The sequence below is a fragment of the Amblyraja radiata genome, chromosome 4 (genome assembly GCF_010909765.2).
Source record: "Amblyraja radiata isolate CabotCenter1 chromosome 4, sAmbRad1.1.pri, whole genome shotgun sequence".
Lineage (NCBI taxonomy): Eukaryota > Metazoa > Chordata > Chondrichthyes > Rajiformes > Rajidae > Amblyraja > Amblyraja radiata.
In genome coordinates this window covers 84,442,150-84,459,688 of record NC_045959.1, presented here as the reverse complement: position 1 = coordinate 84,459,688, position 17,539 = coordinate 84,442,150, and the positions used below count along the sequence as shown (strand labels likewise).

General features: G+C 41.5%; 1 protein-coding gene across 34 annotated transcripts in view; it reads left to right on the top strand.

Moving 5' to 3' along the window:
• The window catches only part of ptk2 (protein tyrosine kinase 2), a 465,509-nt gene that overhangs the window by 237,722 nt on the left and 210,248 nt on the right, over nucleotides 1–17,539 (top strand). For all 34 annotated transcript variants that reach the window (XM_033019915.1, XM_033019912.1, XM_033019913.1 and 31 more), the window contains 3 exons: nucleotides 1,934–2,154; nucleotides 5,029–5,195; nucleotides 15,919–16,006. In XM_033019915.1, the coding sequence (XP_032875806.1) occupies nucleotides 1,966–2,154; nucleotides 5,029–5,195; nucleotides 15,919–16,006 (444 nt within the window). In that variant the 5' untranslated portion in view covers nucleotides 1,934–1,965. The remainder of the gene's footprint in view (nucleotides 1–1,933; nucleotides 2,155–5,028; nucleotides 5,196–15,918; nucleotides 16,007–17,539) is intronic.

The following is a 17,539-nucleotide window of genomic DNA, read 5'->3' as shown; positions in this document are numbered from 1 at the left end:
TGGAATTTTCTACCACAGAAGGCAGTGCAGGCCAATTCACTGGATGTTTTCAAGAGAGAGTTACATTTAGTTCTTGGGGCTAACAAAATCAAGGGAAAAAACCAGGAAAGAAGTACTGATTTTAGATGAACAGCCCTGATTATATTGAAGGCAGTGCTGGCTCGAAGGGCCGAATGGCCTATTCCTGCACCTATTTTCTGTTTCTATGCTTGAGTATATGGCAATAAAACTCGATCACATGATTTTGAAGCATTCATGCATGGTGGAGGTATAATGTAGTCAGAGAGTGATACAGTGTGAAAACAGGCCCTTCGGCGCAACTTGCCCACACCCGCCAACATGTCCCAGCTACGCTACCTGCTTTTGGTCCATACCTCCAAACCTGTCCTCTCCATGTATCAGTCTAACTGTTTCTTAAATGTTGGGGTGGTCCCTGCCTCAAATACTTCCTCTGGCAACTTGTTCCATACACCCACCACCCTTTGTGTGGAAAAGGTTACCTCTTAAAAATATTTCATACAATAAACATTGAAATCATACTCTACAATGCACTAAAACATGATTTTAATACATCAAATTTCAAAAAGTCCCTACCCTGGGAGGGGGGACACCCCCCCTTCCATACCCTCTCCCCACTCGATTGCTCCACTCCCTCACTGGGTACCCAAAAGGCCAGTGATCAGTGATCGCGCAGCCCCCCCACTTTCAAAAACGCTCCGCGGCCCCTGGTTCAGACGGAGAACACTGCCAGATGTGAGTGGGGAACTGAGGCCAGTTGTCCGTGATGTCTGGATCCCAATGCTCAGCGCTTCATGTTTCGGAGTTGGCTAATGTTATTGATTTGTAATTAGCCTGATTTGTAATTAGTTGACAAAAACTTAATTTTTTAATCCGGAATATCCAGGGGGATGGGATAAGTGTAATATTAAAATGATATGCAAGGTGTCAGGCTGACTGTCACAACATACAACCCCGATAACCCATTATTTCCTTCAGTTAAATATTGGGAAGATAGCACTATTATCATTTCCCACTCAACTATTATGTTTGTTTACCTCACTGACTATTTCTAACCCCCCCCCCCCCAGGTTGAGTAGAATTGTCCCCAATCTCGTTGTTTTATTAATTGAACACATAGATGAACATCCTCAAGCAGTGTAATCAGATGGAAACTGAAGGTATGCAACTGGAGTCTGGGTCAGGAGTAGTACCAGGTGTGCAGTGAGACCCAGGCTGGTCATCATGGGCCAAGTGTTTGATAATAATCTGATTTCCATACATGAATATACTAAAATCATTCGCGTGCTGCACATGTTGATCAGAGCCTGGCCTCTACTGTGGAATGTAATTAGGAATGTAATTTAGTCTAACCTTATTCATAGCTAATCCAATTTAAAGCATATATATTGCATTCAAGTGTAAGTTAAAAGACTTGCTACAGTATGCACCATATTGCACAATTTCAAGCTGAAAAATGCAAAAGCTCTGTACCAATGGGAGGGGGGGACACCCTCCTCCCACACCCCCCCCCCCCCCCCCCCCCCCCCTCCCCCCGGTCGCTCCGCTCCCTCGGGCTTGGTCTCTCGCAATTTCTCACTCCCAACTCTCACCCAATGTTGGCAGCCCTGAGATCAGACCCAATACAGTGTTTTCCAGATTTGGTTACATCAGGCTTGATATGAGCGAGCTGTGACTAGTATCCAAACTATCAAGAAAGGCCAATATTAGGTTTGATTTTGTTATTACTGACTGAACCCTTAACTTTCAATTATTCGTACTTGGACACTCTGGCCCCTCTGAATATCTATTGTTTTTACTTACTGCACATACTAATAATTGACAAATGCACGCACTTCCACCAGTTTTAATTTTTGGCATAAATATCACGTTCTTCACGTCAAAACTGCATTAAAATTTTGTTTTTTACCTTCAGAATATGACCGACACATAGCAACCCGCAGAGGCATGGCAGCTGCTTACCTTGACCCGAACTTGAATCACACAGCAGGTTCAGGAGCCAAGTCTCGCTTGAGTATGGAACGCTCTCCTGGTGCCATGGAACGAGTACTGAAGGTCTGCCATTATTTTGAGAGTAATAATGAACCCTCAAACTGGATCATGAATATTCGGCATGGCGATGCGACAGATGTCCGGGTGAGTCAAGTAAAAATTCAGGCTTTTTAAAATTAGGTTAGAATTATTTCCTTTCTGGAGAGATGTGCTTCTCTCTGAAGACTGTAAAGCAAAGGAGCCTTGTTTTATTCTTGAAAGTATTTTTTAAATCCTTTCTACAATTTACTTTGAAAAGAGTTGGAAATTCAACTCACACTATGCCTTATATGCAGTTATACAACTCAATACTAATTTACTTGGATTTAGGGTAGTAATAATGGCAAAAATGTCAACTTTGATCACCATTAACTGACAGCGATTTAACAATTTCCTCATAACTGCTTTCAAATGCAGAAATCTGGAAGTTGCTATAATTAGTTATTTGTAAGCCAGCTGGACTTAACACAAATTTCAGTGAGGAAGATTAATTGACAGCCCTTTAAAATGTGTGATCTGATGAGAAATTGCTGTGCAATATTTTAGGGGGTAAAAATATTCAACATTAATTTAAATGGAAAACTCAAAAAGATTAACTGAAAAGAAACTTTTCAGAAAAGTGGTCTAAAAATAATTCTAACTCTTTACAAGAATTTTGCTGAATATATATTTGTATAATAAACTTGTGAACAAGGAAGATATGCAAACTCCACAGACAACATGAGGTCACAAAGTACCTATGTTCCTGTAAGTATACTTTTGTTTTTAATTTGAACAATTCTTTGGTAAAGCATTCAGATCTTTTGAAAAGGATTTAAGTCCTTGACGATATTCAGCTAAATCTGGAAGGACGACTTGAGCAGCTGTCATTTTTTTCCTCCCATTTTGCAGACAATACTATTTTTGGCTGCCTTGGCTAATGATCCTTTTCACCCTCATGCCCTTAGGAAACATAAAGCCTTGACACAGAGAATTCGCCTAGCATTTTTTGCACTTTTCTGCTGGGGAGGATTGTTTTAAAGGTAGGGCCTTTTTTTAAGCATTGAAATCAGTGACTTGCTGCTGACAATAAAATCTGGGACATTTTGTTTCCCACAAAAAAATGTAGAAACCAGAGGAATTAGCCTTCGGCATGTAAAAGCTGAAAACTGTCTTTAAAAACTCAAATGAAGGATCCCAATGAAAGATAACTCAGACACTTTGGTCAGAAGAACAGGTCACTAACAATGTACTCGTACAATGTAATGAAGGAATTTATCCCAGATTATCTCAAAGACTTGATTTGGGATTTGCAACAATATTACTTGAGCTAAAGACTAGAATCCTGTGAACGGATATGGTGTGACTTCCTCATACAACCAGTGAAAAGGAAGGGAGAGATTTGGCTTATTGCTTTACCTTTCCTTCATTCTCAATGACATAAATATTAAGAGGTGATGTCATTTTTATGATGATTTAAACTTTTGTTAGTGAACATACTTCTGGTTGATTCAAAATTACATTCAGTGCATGTTTAAGTGCCATATAATAAATATGCAACTCAGTATGAAATCACTTCTGGTCATGAATGTATTTTCGATGAGTCGGGGAGTTACCTGGTTTCTGTTTTGGAGAAGTGGGAAGAATGTTCAGCAATCTCAGAACATTTGTGAATTCACTTGCACTTTTGAAAACCTACTATTTAAGTTATTGTTGCTTTTAGGTGTTCTATGTAATAATTGAATATCAAATTTTTAAAATATATTCTGGAAAGGTATGTTAATTCAAAACACACTCGCATAATGGAATCATTGTGTTCCATGACTGCAGCATTACCACAAATAAACAGGGAACATGTTGCGACCTTCCATTTGTGCAGATTAGTGAATGCATTGTATGAAAATCTAAAACTAATCAGTTGAGATTCTTTTGAAACAAATTCACAGGGCATTGGGTGCAAGTTCAGTATGACTTCTGAGTTAAAAATTAAGATAAATTTGTTATTTTTATTTTATAATACAGCATAGAATATGAAGGCTATTGAAAATTGTGGTTCGATCTACTTCACACGTGGCTGCTTGCAGTGAACTGAGCTATTGGGTCAAGCTGATTGATCACCTTTATCTGAATACTATTTTGACAATATTCAAGACTTTTAATAATAGATACTTGTTTTCTCTACGCTGATCAACTACTTAATAATAGCTTATAAATTACTCAGATTTATAGGCTGCATCTTATAAGACATCACATGTAATTGTTTTATCGTACTTAAGTTTTCCCATAGGCATATTATCTTTTAAAAACGATGTTGTAATTTTATGTATGGTGATTTATTCATAGCATGTTTTGGTGAATTGCTGACACTGACACATTTCATTTTGACCCAGTGTCATTTGTCTAATTCTGGCCCACAGTTGATAGCAATATTTGCGGAACATGACATTAGTTCCATTGATTTGGTACTGAGATAGAATGTTGTGGATTCAAACAATACTATCGGACTTCTGTGCATCAGATTTAACAGCAGAGCAACAAGCCATTTGCACCAATGTGTCTCTAACGTTTATGTTCCACTTGATCTTCTTTTCAGCCTTCTACATGTAGACTCATCACCAGATTCTTCTGTTCTTTTCCTTGTCTGCTTAAATAAGTTCCTTGCCATTCCACATGCTAGTGAATTTCCATTCCTTATTCATTTTATGTTTAAAAAAAAGTTATCACAAATTCCTGATTGGATTTATTGATGATGGCTTTATGAATGTAATCTCGACCTTTTGTCTCCGAAAAGGGGGAATTGCTACTCTATCAAATCCATCATAACTTTAAAGCTATTTTTGGTCACCTCTCAGTTTTGTTTCATATTGACTGGTTTAGTCTTTACTCCTAGTCTGTATTTTTGTCGGAAACTGAAATGATTTGGTATTTAGAGACGTTCACAGATATCCTGATGGTAATCTGAATAATTGAATCCATTTGCCCATGTACATTATTTCATAGGGTATTATTCAGAAGATTGTAGATTCTCACAAAGTAAAGAATGTGGCATGCTTTGGCATTCGACTCAGCCATATGCATTCAGAGGAAGTCCATTGGCTACATCCAGATATGGGTGTTTCACATGTGCGTGAGAGGTTTGAACAGCATCACCCTTCAGATGAATGGAGGTAAGAAAGAGTTTGAGATTCTGTATAAATTGTCAATTAGTAATTGCATTATCAACATAGAAAGCACGTAACCCCATGAAGAACATGAGATTTAGGACTGTCTCTTCCCATATTTGTGATATTATCTAACTCTACAACCCTATCCAGCATGGACACAAACAATCATTTGTCTTCTAAACTGCCACATACTTCTGTGAGTTTGTGATTCTATTTTTTGGCTATGTTCCCACTTTTCAATTTTTATTGCCTCCTACCTGAACGCACAAGTTTCAGCAAGGATTAAGCTCTTTTTCAGATTTTCAGTTTGTTGGTCCTTTTCAGATCAATGAAAAAAAAGTCATATTTTGAAAACAATGAATTGACTGTAAACATAATATCAAGTTTTGCAAACTAACTTTGCCGACCACAAGTGAGCTACCATATCAATGGATATGCTTATTCAAGAAGTGTAAGCTGCTGTATAAGAGTCCACATCTTGAACAACGGAAACCATAGATGAGATTGGAGGAGGTGTAAGTGAACCTGTTTACCATATATAATGATTTGGATGAGGGAATTAGGAGCAACACTAGCAAGTTTGCGGATGACACAAAGCTGGGTGGCAGTGTGAACTGTGAAGAGGATATTAGGAGGTTGCAGTGTGACATGGACAGGTTGAGTGAGTGGGCAGATGCGTGGCAGATGCAGTATAATATAGATAAATATGAGGTTATCCACTTTGCTGGCAAAAACAAGGGGGCAGATTATTATCTCAATGGGGTTAGGTTAGGTAAGGGGGAGGTGCAGCGAGACCTGGGTGTCCTTGTACACCGGTCATTGAAAGTTGGCTTACAGGTACAGCAGGCTGTGAAAGCTAATGGAATGTTGGCCTTCATAACAAGAGGATTTCAGTATAGGAGTAAAGAGGTTCTTCTGCAGTTGTATAGGGCTCTGGTGAGACCACATCTGGGTACTGTTTACAGTTTTGGTCTCCTAATTTGAGGAAGGACATCCTTGTGATTGAGGCAGTGCAGCGTAGGTTCACAAGATTGATCCCTGGGATGGCGGGACTGTCATATGAGGAAAGATTGAAAAGACTAGGCTTGTATTCACTGGAGTTTAGAAGGATGAGGGGGATCTTATAGAAACATATAATATTATAAAAGGTCAGGATAAGCTAGATGCAGGAAAAATGTTCCCAATGTTGGGCGAGTCCAGAACCAGGGGCCACAATCTTAGAATAGACTCATTTAAGGCTGAGATGAGAAAAAACTTTTTCACCCAGAGAGTTGTGAATGTATGGAATTCCCTGCCACAGAGGGCAGTGGAGGCCAAATCACTGGATGGATTTAAGAGAGAATTAGATGGAGCTCTAGGGGCTAGTGGAGTCGAGGGATATGGGGAGAGGCAGGCATGGGTTATTGATAGGGGACGATCAGCCATGATCACAATGAATGGCGGTGCTGACGCGAAGGGCCGAATGGCCTCCTCCTGCACCTATTTTCTATGTTTCTAACCTCTGCCTAACCTAAAAGTACCGTCGGAGTCCTTGGACAGAGTCGAGGGAGGAGGTATAGGAACAGGTGTTGCATCTCCTGCGCTTGCAGGGTAAGGAACCTGTGGAGGGGATGGTTTGGGTGGGAAGGGATGAGTTAACCAGAGAGTTTTGGAGGGAATGGTCTCTGCAGAAGGCAGAAAGGGGTGGAGATAGGAAGATGTGACTCATGGTGGGATCCCGTTGGAGGTGGTTAAAATGTCAGACGATTATGTGTTGTATGCGACAGCTGATGGGGTGAAAGGTAACGCTTCGGGGGACTCTGTCCCTTTTGCGACTCGGGAGGGGGAGCAAGGGCGGAGCTGCAGGGTACTGAGGAGACACATGTGAGGGCCTCATCGATGATGGAAGAGGGGAACCTCCATTCCCTAAAGAATGAGGACATCTCGGATGTCCTGGTATGGAACACTTCATCTTGGACGCAGATGCAGCGTAGATGGAGGAATTGGTAGTAGGGGATAGAGTCTTTGCAGGAAGCAAGGGGTGGGAAGAGGTGTAGTCAAGATAGTTGTGGAAGTCAGTGGGTTTGTAATGGATATCTGCCTAGGGACCCGGACTGTCCTTTCAGGTCAGGCCGAGGTTCACTTACGCCTCATCCAGCCTCATTCTACTGCATCTGTTGTTCAAGATGTTGACTTTTATACATTGGAGAGACCAAACGTAGACTGGGCGATCATATCGCTGAACACCTTCGCTCAGTCCACCTGAACCTACCTCATCTCCCAATTACCAAACACATTCCCCTTTCCATTCCCACACTGACAATGGAGGAGGCCTTGGACAGAAAGGTCAGAGTGAGGCTAATTGCAAATTGGGGGAACCGCATCTTATATTTCGCTTGGGCAGCTGACAGTCCAGTTGTATGAATATTGGTTTATCTTACTTAAAGTAACCCCTGCACTCCCTCTCTCTCCATCACTCCCCCACCCAAGTCGCACAAGGTTTTCAATCTCACCTAGCCAATGGCTAACAATGGCCAGTTTCCTTAATCATCGTTACTTTTTGCATATCTTTCATTCATTTCAGTTTATTGTCACATGTACCAATTAAGGTACAGTGAAATTTGAGTTAACATACAGCCATTATAAGTGAAAAGCAACAAGACACACAACCACATAACGGTGGATTCCACATTCCTCACTGTGGTGGAAGGCAATAATGTTCAATCTTCTTCCTCTTGTTCTCCTGCGGTCGAGGCAGTCAAACCATCCGCAGTCGGGGCGATCAATGCCCCTGCAGTCGATGGTCGAAGCCCCGGTCGGGGTGATCGAAACGTGCTGCAGAGCGGTTTAAATTCTCTCCGCAGCATGGAGCTCCCGAGTCGGCATCTTCTTACCAGAGACCACAGGCTTCATGATGTTCAAGTCCACAGGCCCCGCGGTTGGAGCTTTGATCCCCGGCAAAGGGATTGCAAGCTCCGCGATGTTAAAGTCCCGCAGACCCTTGCGGCTTGGAGCGCTCGTCAGTCTCCAAGAAAAGCGGCAACTCCATAATGTTAGGCCGCAGTGGGGATGAAGAGACGATACGGTTCCCCCCCCCCCCCCCCCCCACATAAAACAACCCAAGGAACATACTTTTAAAACATACTTTTAACACACACTAAAAATAACAAAAAAGAAAAGACAGACGAGGGTGGCGAGGCAGCCACCGTTCTATATCTCTCTACATCACTGTATATCTCTTGTTTCCCTTTCCCCTGACTACTCTGAAGACGAGTCACGACCCGAAAAGTCTCCCATTCCTTCTCTCCAGAGATGCTGCCTGACCCGCTGAGTTTCTCCAGCATTTTGTGTCTATCTTCAGAGGTGATCTGTACAAGAAGGATGGGTTGCACCTGAACTGAAGAGAGATTCAATATCCTGGCAGGAAGATTGCAACATGGTTATAAAAGGAAAATTTAATTGCAACAATATTCACTGGAACCTCTGATGCTAAGGGCTTGGTTGAGGCAGAACTTGTTAAATGTGTCCAGGAAAGTTTTTGATGCAATATATAGATGGGCTGACTAGAGAAGGAGCATCGCTTGACCTCCTATTTAGAAATGAGGCAGGGCAAGTGGCGGAAGTGTCAGTGGGAAAATACTTTTGGACCAATTACATTTTTATAAAGTAGTTATGTACAAGGATAGGACAGGCCCACAAGTTAAAGTCCTTAAATTGCTTGAAAGATTTAGCTACCTACCATCCCTCAACCGTGTTTCCATAATAGCTATAATATCCCAGTCCCATGTGCATATACATGTCTTATCTGTCAGGCTGCTTGAATTAAAATTGCAGTTTAATTAACAAGGCCACCTTTGCTCCATGTCCTGGGAGTCCAGAGGAAGAGGGATATCTCAGTGTACAAGTCTGAGGATCCCTCAAGGTAGCAGCAGCATTAGATAAGATAGTGAAGTGGGCCTATTGGGCCATTAGCTGCAGCATTGAATACAAGAGCAGGGACATAAAACATTGTTGAGGCCACAGCTGGATTCCCGCATATATTTCTATTCACCATACTATGAAAAGCGCACAATTCCACTCCAGAGGATGCAGACATGATTCACTGGGATGTGGTCTGGGTTGGAATGTTCCAATGATGAGTTTGTTTTCATTGGAGCAGAGGAGGCTGAGGGGGGATCTATCGGGGACATAAAATTGAGGACCCTAGATAGAGAGTGGGAAACCTTCCCCATAATACATGCCAATAAAACTAGAGGGCATAGGTTAAGGATAAGGATTAAAAGGTTGAGAGGGGATCTGAAGAAGAATATTTCCATCCAAAGGGTGAGTGTAAATGGAAAAACACTGCCTGAGTAGGTGAAGGAGGCAAGTTATTTCAAATGTTCAAAGTATGTAGATGAACATTTGAAAAGTTAAGGCACAGAATGCTGCAGATCAAGTGTAGGCAAATGGGATGAGTATTGACAGATACTTGATGATTGGCATGGAGATGATGAGCCGTATGATTCTGACTAAATAAATTACATCTAATTGAAAATTTGATTCATAAGAGTGAGAGAGCATGTGGGAGTGGATGCAGTTGGGAAAGTATTTAGTCATTATCTTCCAGACACTATGCACATGTGGCAGACAATGGAACACCAGGCTTTTTCCAGCCCAATGCCTTTATGTTCAAGACACATCCTCCAAGTAGGAAACATGAACATCTGATCTCTGAGGAATACATGAGGTTGTTGCCATTGATAAACGAGAAGCAAGTTGGACATTCTAGGTAAAATCACAGTTTAGCAGTTATATGCCAGCTTTTGTTATCTTCCAGGGAGTTGCTCTGCATTCTACCAACATATTGTATAATATCTATGCAGAAACATGGCAACAACCCATAAGTCCTTAAGGTACCACAGTTGGCTCCAAAGCTGCTGGTTGTTGAATTCTGCTCTGGATATTAGTTCAGTCGATTAACCACGATGACTAGAAGAGCTGTTGGGTTCCACTTTGCTGTCCATGAAAAGTTTGCCCATTATCCCCATGACTGTGTAGGTTTGTTCCAGGTGCGCCAGTTTCTGGTTTCTTCTCATGTCACAGAGATAAGTAGTTTGGTAGATTAATTTGCTTTTGTAAATTTCCCTTAATGTATAGATAAGTAGTAGAATCCAGGTGAAATCGATGAGAATTTGAATAAAAGGCAGAATTTCATTGTCCTATCTGGGACACATGACAATAAACTCTCTTGACCTGACTTGACTTGAATTTGTGTCGATGGGTGTTTGGTTTTCAACATGGACTTGGTGGACAGAAAGGCACAGAAAGAAGAGGGGGTAGGGGAGGTTACCCAAAATTGGAGAATTTAATGTTCAATCTTCTCTGGTTGAAGGGGAAATTACCTGGGGAGAGGATTAAGCTCATTGACTATAGTTGACCTAAAGGGCAAGGTTTTCAGCATATTCTTTGCAAACACCTAAATTTATCCTAATTGTAGTTCCCCCTGATTGTGTTGCAGAAGACTTGATCTTTGACAACACATTCTTCATACGAATCTATTGTATGAAAAAGCAAAAGTTGCGGTCTATTTCATGACGCATGATATTGAAAGCTGGTGAGTTTGTTATCTGTGCAGCGGCAGAAATTAGTCCAGTCATTCCAACTTTTACTTGGAATTTCCACAGTCTGAGCTGCCATTGTAACATGCTCATCTTAATTTCTGTACAAGTGATTTGGAATCTTGATAGGCATTTTGCAAGCCTTCAACTCCAAAAGTAAAGGGGCTGTCCCACTGTACGAGCTAATTCAAGAGTTCTCCTGAGTTTCCCCTGATTCGAACTCGGAGAATTAAGGGTCTGTCCCACGAGCATGCGACTCCATGCGGCAAGCGCGACCTAACGTGGTCGCTTGAGCCTTACGGTCTCGCGGAACAGGTCCCACTTTGATCGCCGGAGCCGTATGGAGTTGTGCGGAGCTGGTCCCAACATCGCGCGGGGCTCCGAAAAACTGACCGTGTTCAAAAATTCCGCGCGGCAACGGCCTGCCGGCCCGCAGCCACCTCGACGCCGTACGCACCGCCTCAACGGGCGTATGCAGCGTCTTGACGCCGTACGTCACGCGCGAACTTCCCGCGGACTTTGCTCGAACTTCACGTCACTCACTCGACCTCCGCGCGGCCCCCCACTTCCGGTTTGGTCGCGCTCGCCGCATGCAGGCGCATGCTGGTGGGACCGGCCCTGTACAAGGATCACTCCGCGAGGCCCCCGCTTCCGGTTTGGTCACGCTTGCTGCATGCAGGTCGCATGCTCGTGGGACAGGCCCTTTACGGAAATAGCCGCTCGTAGGTACTCGGGTCTCTCGTGGACATTTTTCAACATGTTGAAAAATCTTCATGAGTCTTCACGAGCTTACCGCGTTTCCCGATTACCTGCCGTTAGCGTTACGAGCCGCTAAGAGACGTCCCGAGCTCCGACTTACCCGCTACGTACATTCTACGTGCTTACCATGAGTTTGATTTTTTTTTAAACTCGGGAGAGCTCTTGAATTAGCTCGTACAGTGTGACAGCCCCTTAAGTCAATTTAATCAAGGAGAATCTTTGGAGCAAGTTGGCCTTCAGTCAGTTAGTTATTCTTTACCCCTGATAAATTGTTCCATTGTTTTACTTGGGCCACGTGATTATCAGGCTACTCTTAGTAAATCTTCTGGTTTAGTGAAATGTCAAATTTGTCAAAAGCCTTCAATGATTGACATTTCAAAAACAATTACATAATTCAATTATTATACTTTCAAAATATTAAAATTTCAATAAAATGGGAAACATAAACATGTAAACAATTAAAAAGAATATTAACATAATTATCCTAATCCCTTGTAGCTGTCCCTTTCTTTTGAAATGACAAGAAGCTTTTCCTGGGCTGCTCATTTGAGTGAACTCCATAATGAGTAGGGAATTGCTATTGTTGGGGCATAGTAAAAAAAAACTGCCATTAAACCAGTGACAAAAATGTTGACATTTACCTTCATGCCAAATATTAAATTTAATAATAATAATAATACATTTTATTTATGGGCGCCTTTCAAGAGTCTCAAGGACACCTTACAAAAATTGAGCATGTATAGGAAAAACATGTAAGGGGAATGAAATAAATAGTAGAGACATGACTAGTACACAAAGTAAAGACAGAATTCAATACAAAACACAGCATGAGGCAATTAATGCACAGATGAAAAGGGACGGGGACGTGGGGCTAAGGATAGGCAGAGGTGAAGAGATGGGTCTTGAGGCGGGACTGGAAGATGGGGAGGGACACGGAATTGCGGATCAGTTGGGGGAGGGAGTTCCAGAGCCTGGGAGCTGCCCTGGAGAAGGCTCTGTCCCCAAAACTGCGGAGGTTGGACTTGTGGATGGAGAGGAGACCGGCTGATGTGGATCTGAGGGACCGTGAGGGTTGGTAGGGGGAGAGGAGGTCAATGAGATATGTGGGGGCCAGATGGTGGAGGGCTTTGTAGGTGAGGACCAGGATTTTGTAGGTGATCCGGTGGGAGATGGGAAGCCAGTGAAGTTTTTTGAGGACTGGAGTGATGTGATGCCAGGATTTGGTGTGGGTGATGAGTCGGGCGGCTGCGTTCTGGACCAGTTGGAGTCGGTTGATGTAGGTGGAGCTGATGCCAAGGAGAAGTGAGTTGCAATAGTCCAATCGGGAGGAGATGAAGGCATGGATGAGTCTTTCAGCAGCAGGCGGTGTGAGAGAGGGTCTGAGTTTGGCGATGTTGCGGAGATGAAAGAAGGAGGTTTTAATGACATGGTGGATGTGAGGCTCAAGGGAGAGGGTGGAATCAAAGATCACGCCAAGGTTGCGGGCCTGGGGAGATGGGGAGACAGTGGTGCCGTCGATGGTGAGAGTGGGGTTATTGATTTTGCTAAGTGTGGCTTTGGAGCCTATGAGGAGAAAATTTGCATTTACATGGAAGAATGTCAGCTTTGAGTATTTTTTGGGGGGGGAAATAAGGAAATCTTTTTACCAGGCTTCCATTTTCTGTGGAAATCTCGGCATTTGAAAATCTTATTGCTTATTTTAATTTGAGTAAATTCATCAGTTTAAATTTTTAATATCAATAAATTATCGAGTGGAGCAGTGCAGATAAACTCAGTTACTTGGATAGCCTCCTCTGAAATGTGGAATACTTACATTTGGAAACTTTATGGATGGGGGGAGGAGAGTTGACACAACAGATATATATTTAAGTATAGTACTCTGTAAACGCCACAATAAATAACAAAAAAGATCAGTTAAATAAAAAAACACAGACGATAATATTGCAAAAACAACAATTCCCCCGAGTCTCTGGAGTTTGAAGCTTATTTGGGGGTTGCAGTGTTTAATAGCCTGATGGTTGCAGGGAAGAAGCTGCTTCTGAACCTGGATGCTAGTTCAGGCTCCCATACCTTCTTCCTGACGGCAGGAGTGAAATGAGAGTGAGGCCAGGGTGGTGTGGATGTCTGATACTGACTGCCTTTTTGAGGCAGTGACTCCTGCAGATCCCTTTGACGGTGGGGAGCTCAGTAGCCTGAAGGACTAGGCAGTGTCCTCCAATTTTTGCAATCTTCTTTATTCCTGGGCGTTTGAGTTGCCAAACTAGGTCGAGATGCAACCAGTCTATATGCTCTCCACTGTACACTTATCAAAGTTCAAGAGAGGGTTTGTTAACATACCAAATCTCCTCAATCTTCCAAGGAAGTGGAGGTGTTGATGGGCTTTCTTTATGATTGCATCAATGTGCTGGGTCCAGGTTTGTACGCCCAGGAATTTGACGTTTTTGACTCCACACCGTCACATCAATGAAAACAGTCTTGTGGATGTTGAGAGCAAGGTAATTATTCTGGCACCGTTTGGTCAGTCGATCGATCTCTCTCATCTACTCTAACTCATCATCTGTAATTCTTTATAATGGAAAATGTATGCAATTCACTCTATTTTATCACTTTGGGAGAGTAATCCATTGAATGAAAGAGCAGTTAGTTTAATGCGTTTTGCAATCGCCCCAGTCAGTGAATAAGGATTGGATGATTGAATATCTTGAACAATTTCAGCTAATTGGACAATGACTGCAAGAATTTAACAGGGATCGATTATACTGGTTAAATTAAATGAGTGACTGAATATTTTGATAAGGTAATAAATGAAGAAATAGATTGATTCCTAAGGCTATTATTTATTTGGACCCAGAAAAAACACTTGATAGTGTTCAAAAAGAGACTTTTAACCAAAGTTAAAACTCGTGATCTTGAAGGCAGTTAATCAACACCTTTAAGAAATGGAAGCACCAACAGACAATGCTGGAAGCACTCAGAAGATCAGGCAGCAACTGCGGAAATAGAAAGAGTTAATATTGTTGGTCCAAGCTGCTTCAGAACTGGGGAGATTAATGAGAAAGATGAATTACTAAGAGTGGTGTGAGGAAAGAAACTAGTTCTGCCATACATATTCTGCCATCTATATAACAAACCTATATGCATCAGACTTTTGAATGTAATATTATTATGGGAGTTTATTCATATGTAGGGATTCAAATGCAGACATTCATAACCCAGGGTTATTTGCAATTTGCATGCAATCCATTATACTGCCTTTGACAGAAAGTCTGAATATTACGTTTGTATGCTTGGTCTTTATTGCTATTTTCTGTATTCTATATCCAGAAAATATTATCAGCAAATATGAGAACAACTAGCTTGAATCATGCGCATCATTATAGCACACATTTTTCGATTTGTTCAGGGAAAGAAAAACATGAAACTTCTTAAAATTGTTGTTGCTGGCTAGCTATTCAGTTAAAATTAATATATTCAAATTAATAATTTAATACAATCTTTACAATAATATTCATAATAAAGCTTTCGCTCAATGCCAGTTCTTTGAAAGTATTATCCAGTTAGTCACTAGCATCATCTTAGTTCGTCAAAGCTCTCCAAATATTTTTCCATCATGTTTGTTCAATTCTGTTTTATGTTGGAGATGTATTAGACAGCCAACCCATCTATGTGTAGCATTTATCCATGTGTCATTGGTCACAGACCTCCAGCCAGAATAACCCCTTGTCACACAACCCTCTATCATCTGAGTAAGCCAGTTCTGAATCCAAAATACCAAGTCACTTTGGATCCCATGCATCTTAATTTTCTGGATCAGCCTACCATGAGGGACCTTGTCAAATACCATAGTAAAGTCCATGTAGACCACTTGCACTGCCCTACCCTCATCAATCACCTTGGTCACCTTCCAAAAAAAGCTTTTCAACAATGTTTGTAAGATGTGATCTGCCCTGTGCAAAACTTTGCTGACCATCCCTAATTTATCCATTCTCTTCCAAATGCAAGTAAATTGTAAATGTACGGAATTATTTTCGTTGAGAACAGTTGCAAGTACTCGAGTTATTATTAATTCAATATTTTCTCCTGAAAAGGCTGGAGAGTATACTTTGGAGAAGCGGGGAATAATTGTCAACATCTATTATTTCCATCTTGTGTTATAATGACTTTACTCCAAAAAGTGTCAGATTTCCTCCATCTTAACACTGAGCATTAATAATACTGCACTATTCTCATCGTACATTTCAGACCGCAAGTTGAGTATATTTATCCACTGATGCACCAAACCATGAATGTGCAAAATAAGAGGTCTACATTTTTAAAATTATAATTCATTTCAATGAGAGAATGTGAGATCAGTGGGCTGATTTAAGATTTTTTTTTTTTAATTTCAGGTACGAGCTTCGAATCAGATATTTACCAAAAGGTTTTCTGACTGAGTTCAGTGAAGATAAGCCTTCGTTAAATTTCTTTTATCAACAGGTGAGTTTGTAGCTCAAATGTTCATTTTATGCAGAGTGAAATTGCTTGAATGACATTTGAGAATCTTGATAAGGTTACAGATTAAAAAGTTTTGAATTTATATGTAATTGTTGATTTTCTTCCTCTCTGTTCTTACATTACATGTGTTAAATAAGAGGAACAGATGTTCGTATCATTTCCTTGTCGTTCCAGTATATTTAGTACAATAGAGATTCTCAGCCTCATAGGTACATTGATGTTTTGAGTACATTGATGTTTGAATCACCTAAATTTTTCTAAGAATATGATATTTGCTTCAATTGAACAAAATTTAATGAAATGGGATAGCAAAATGTAAATACATGCAAAATTGTGCATTTGGGCTAGGGTAAGACTAGGGACTATGGGCAAAAGTCCTTATTGATAGTTCGTGTCCAAAAGTCCTTTGTCTAACTAACAAAAATACCTTAACCATATAGCCAGTTTTGTCAGGAGACCAGTAGTGCCTTGGAGTAGTCAAATTTAGAGTTAACAAAAGCAGGAAAGAAAATCTCAGCAACAGATAAATTAAGGCAAAGGGCTAAGTTGTATGAGAGAGGTGCAGATAGAATGGCAGTGTAAATTTGTAGATGATTGGTCTGAAGCTTGCCTTGGGTTCAAATATAACAAAGGCTTTGAAAAGGTACACAAAATTGCTGGGGAAACTCAGCGGGTGCAACATCAATGTACTCAAAACATGGCTTTGAAAAGCTTGGTTTGTCCTCAGACAGCTGTCAGAAGAACGTAGGAGTCAGCAACAAGAAATTTGACATTGTTTTCTGTGGTCTTTTGGCTTCTCCAAGATTAAGAAAAAAAATATTTTCATCCAGTACTAGATGTCGCCAGTTTAGAATCAGAATATACTGTGCTGTGCTCGTGAGTAGACCTAGATGTTGAGTGGCTACCAATGCTGTGTTTTCAAATGTTCGCAAGGGACTGTGTGTGGATAAGAAATGTATGGGAAACAAGGGGAATACATAATGGTCAGATGCAGCAAGATTGTAGTTGGTTCGTTGGTTATAACTGGGTAGTCAGGAAGAGATCCAAATGAGTGTGATTCAATCTAGCTTTATGATGATGGAGTGGTCGTGGAGGAGGATACTGTGGGCAAATGTGTCAGAGGCTGCAGACTATACAAGAAGGATTGAGCTAGGGAGACCATGTGTCATAGTTGTGTAAAAGATTATTAGTTACATTAAGAACCATTTCAGTACCACAGCATGTGCAGAAACCAATATCTATTTTTTGTGGGCTTTGGCTATTACCATCGACAGGAACGGAAATCGCTATTAAAACATGGGGGGGGGGCACAATTTCTTGGCGGCCGCGCGCACACGCGAGGCTTCGGCCATGGTAACATCGGGAGCTGATCTAGTTGATGACCGACTCCGAACTCCAGCAACAGCGGGAGCCTCAATTGCTTTGACGCAGCAATTTGACCGCGGGGCGGTGGAAGATCACGCGGCGGGCCGGGCGATGAAAAGCACCGCGAACGGGCCGATTCAAGCTCCGTTC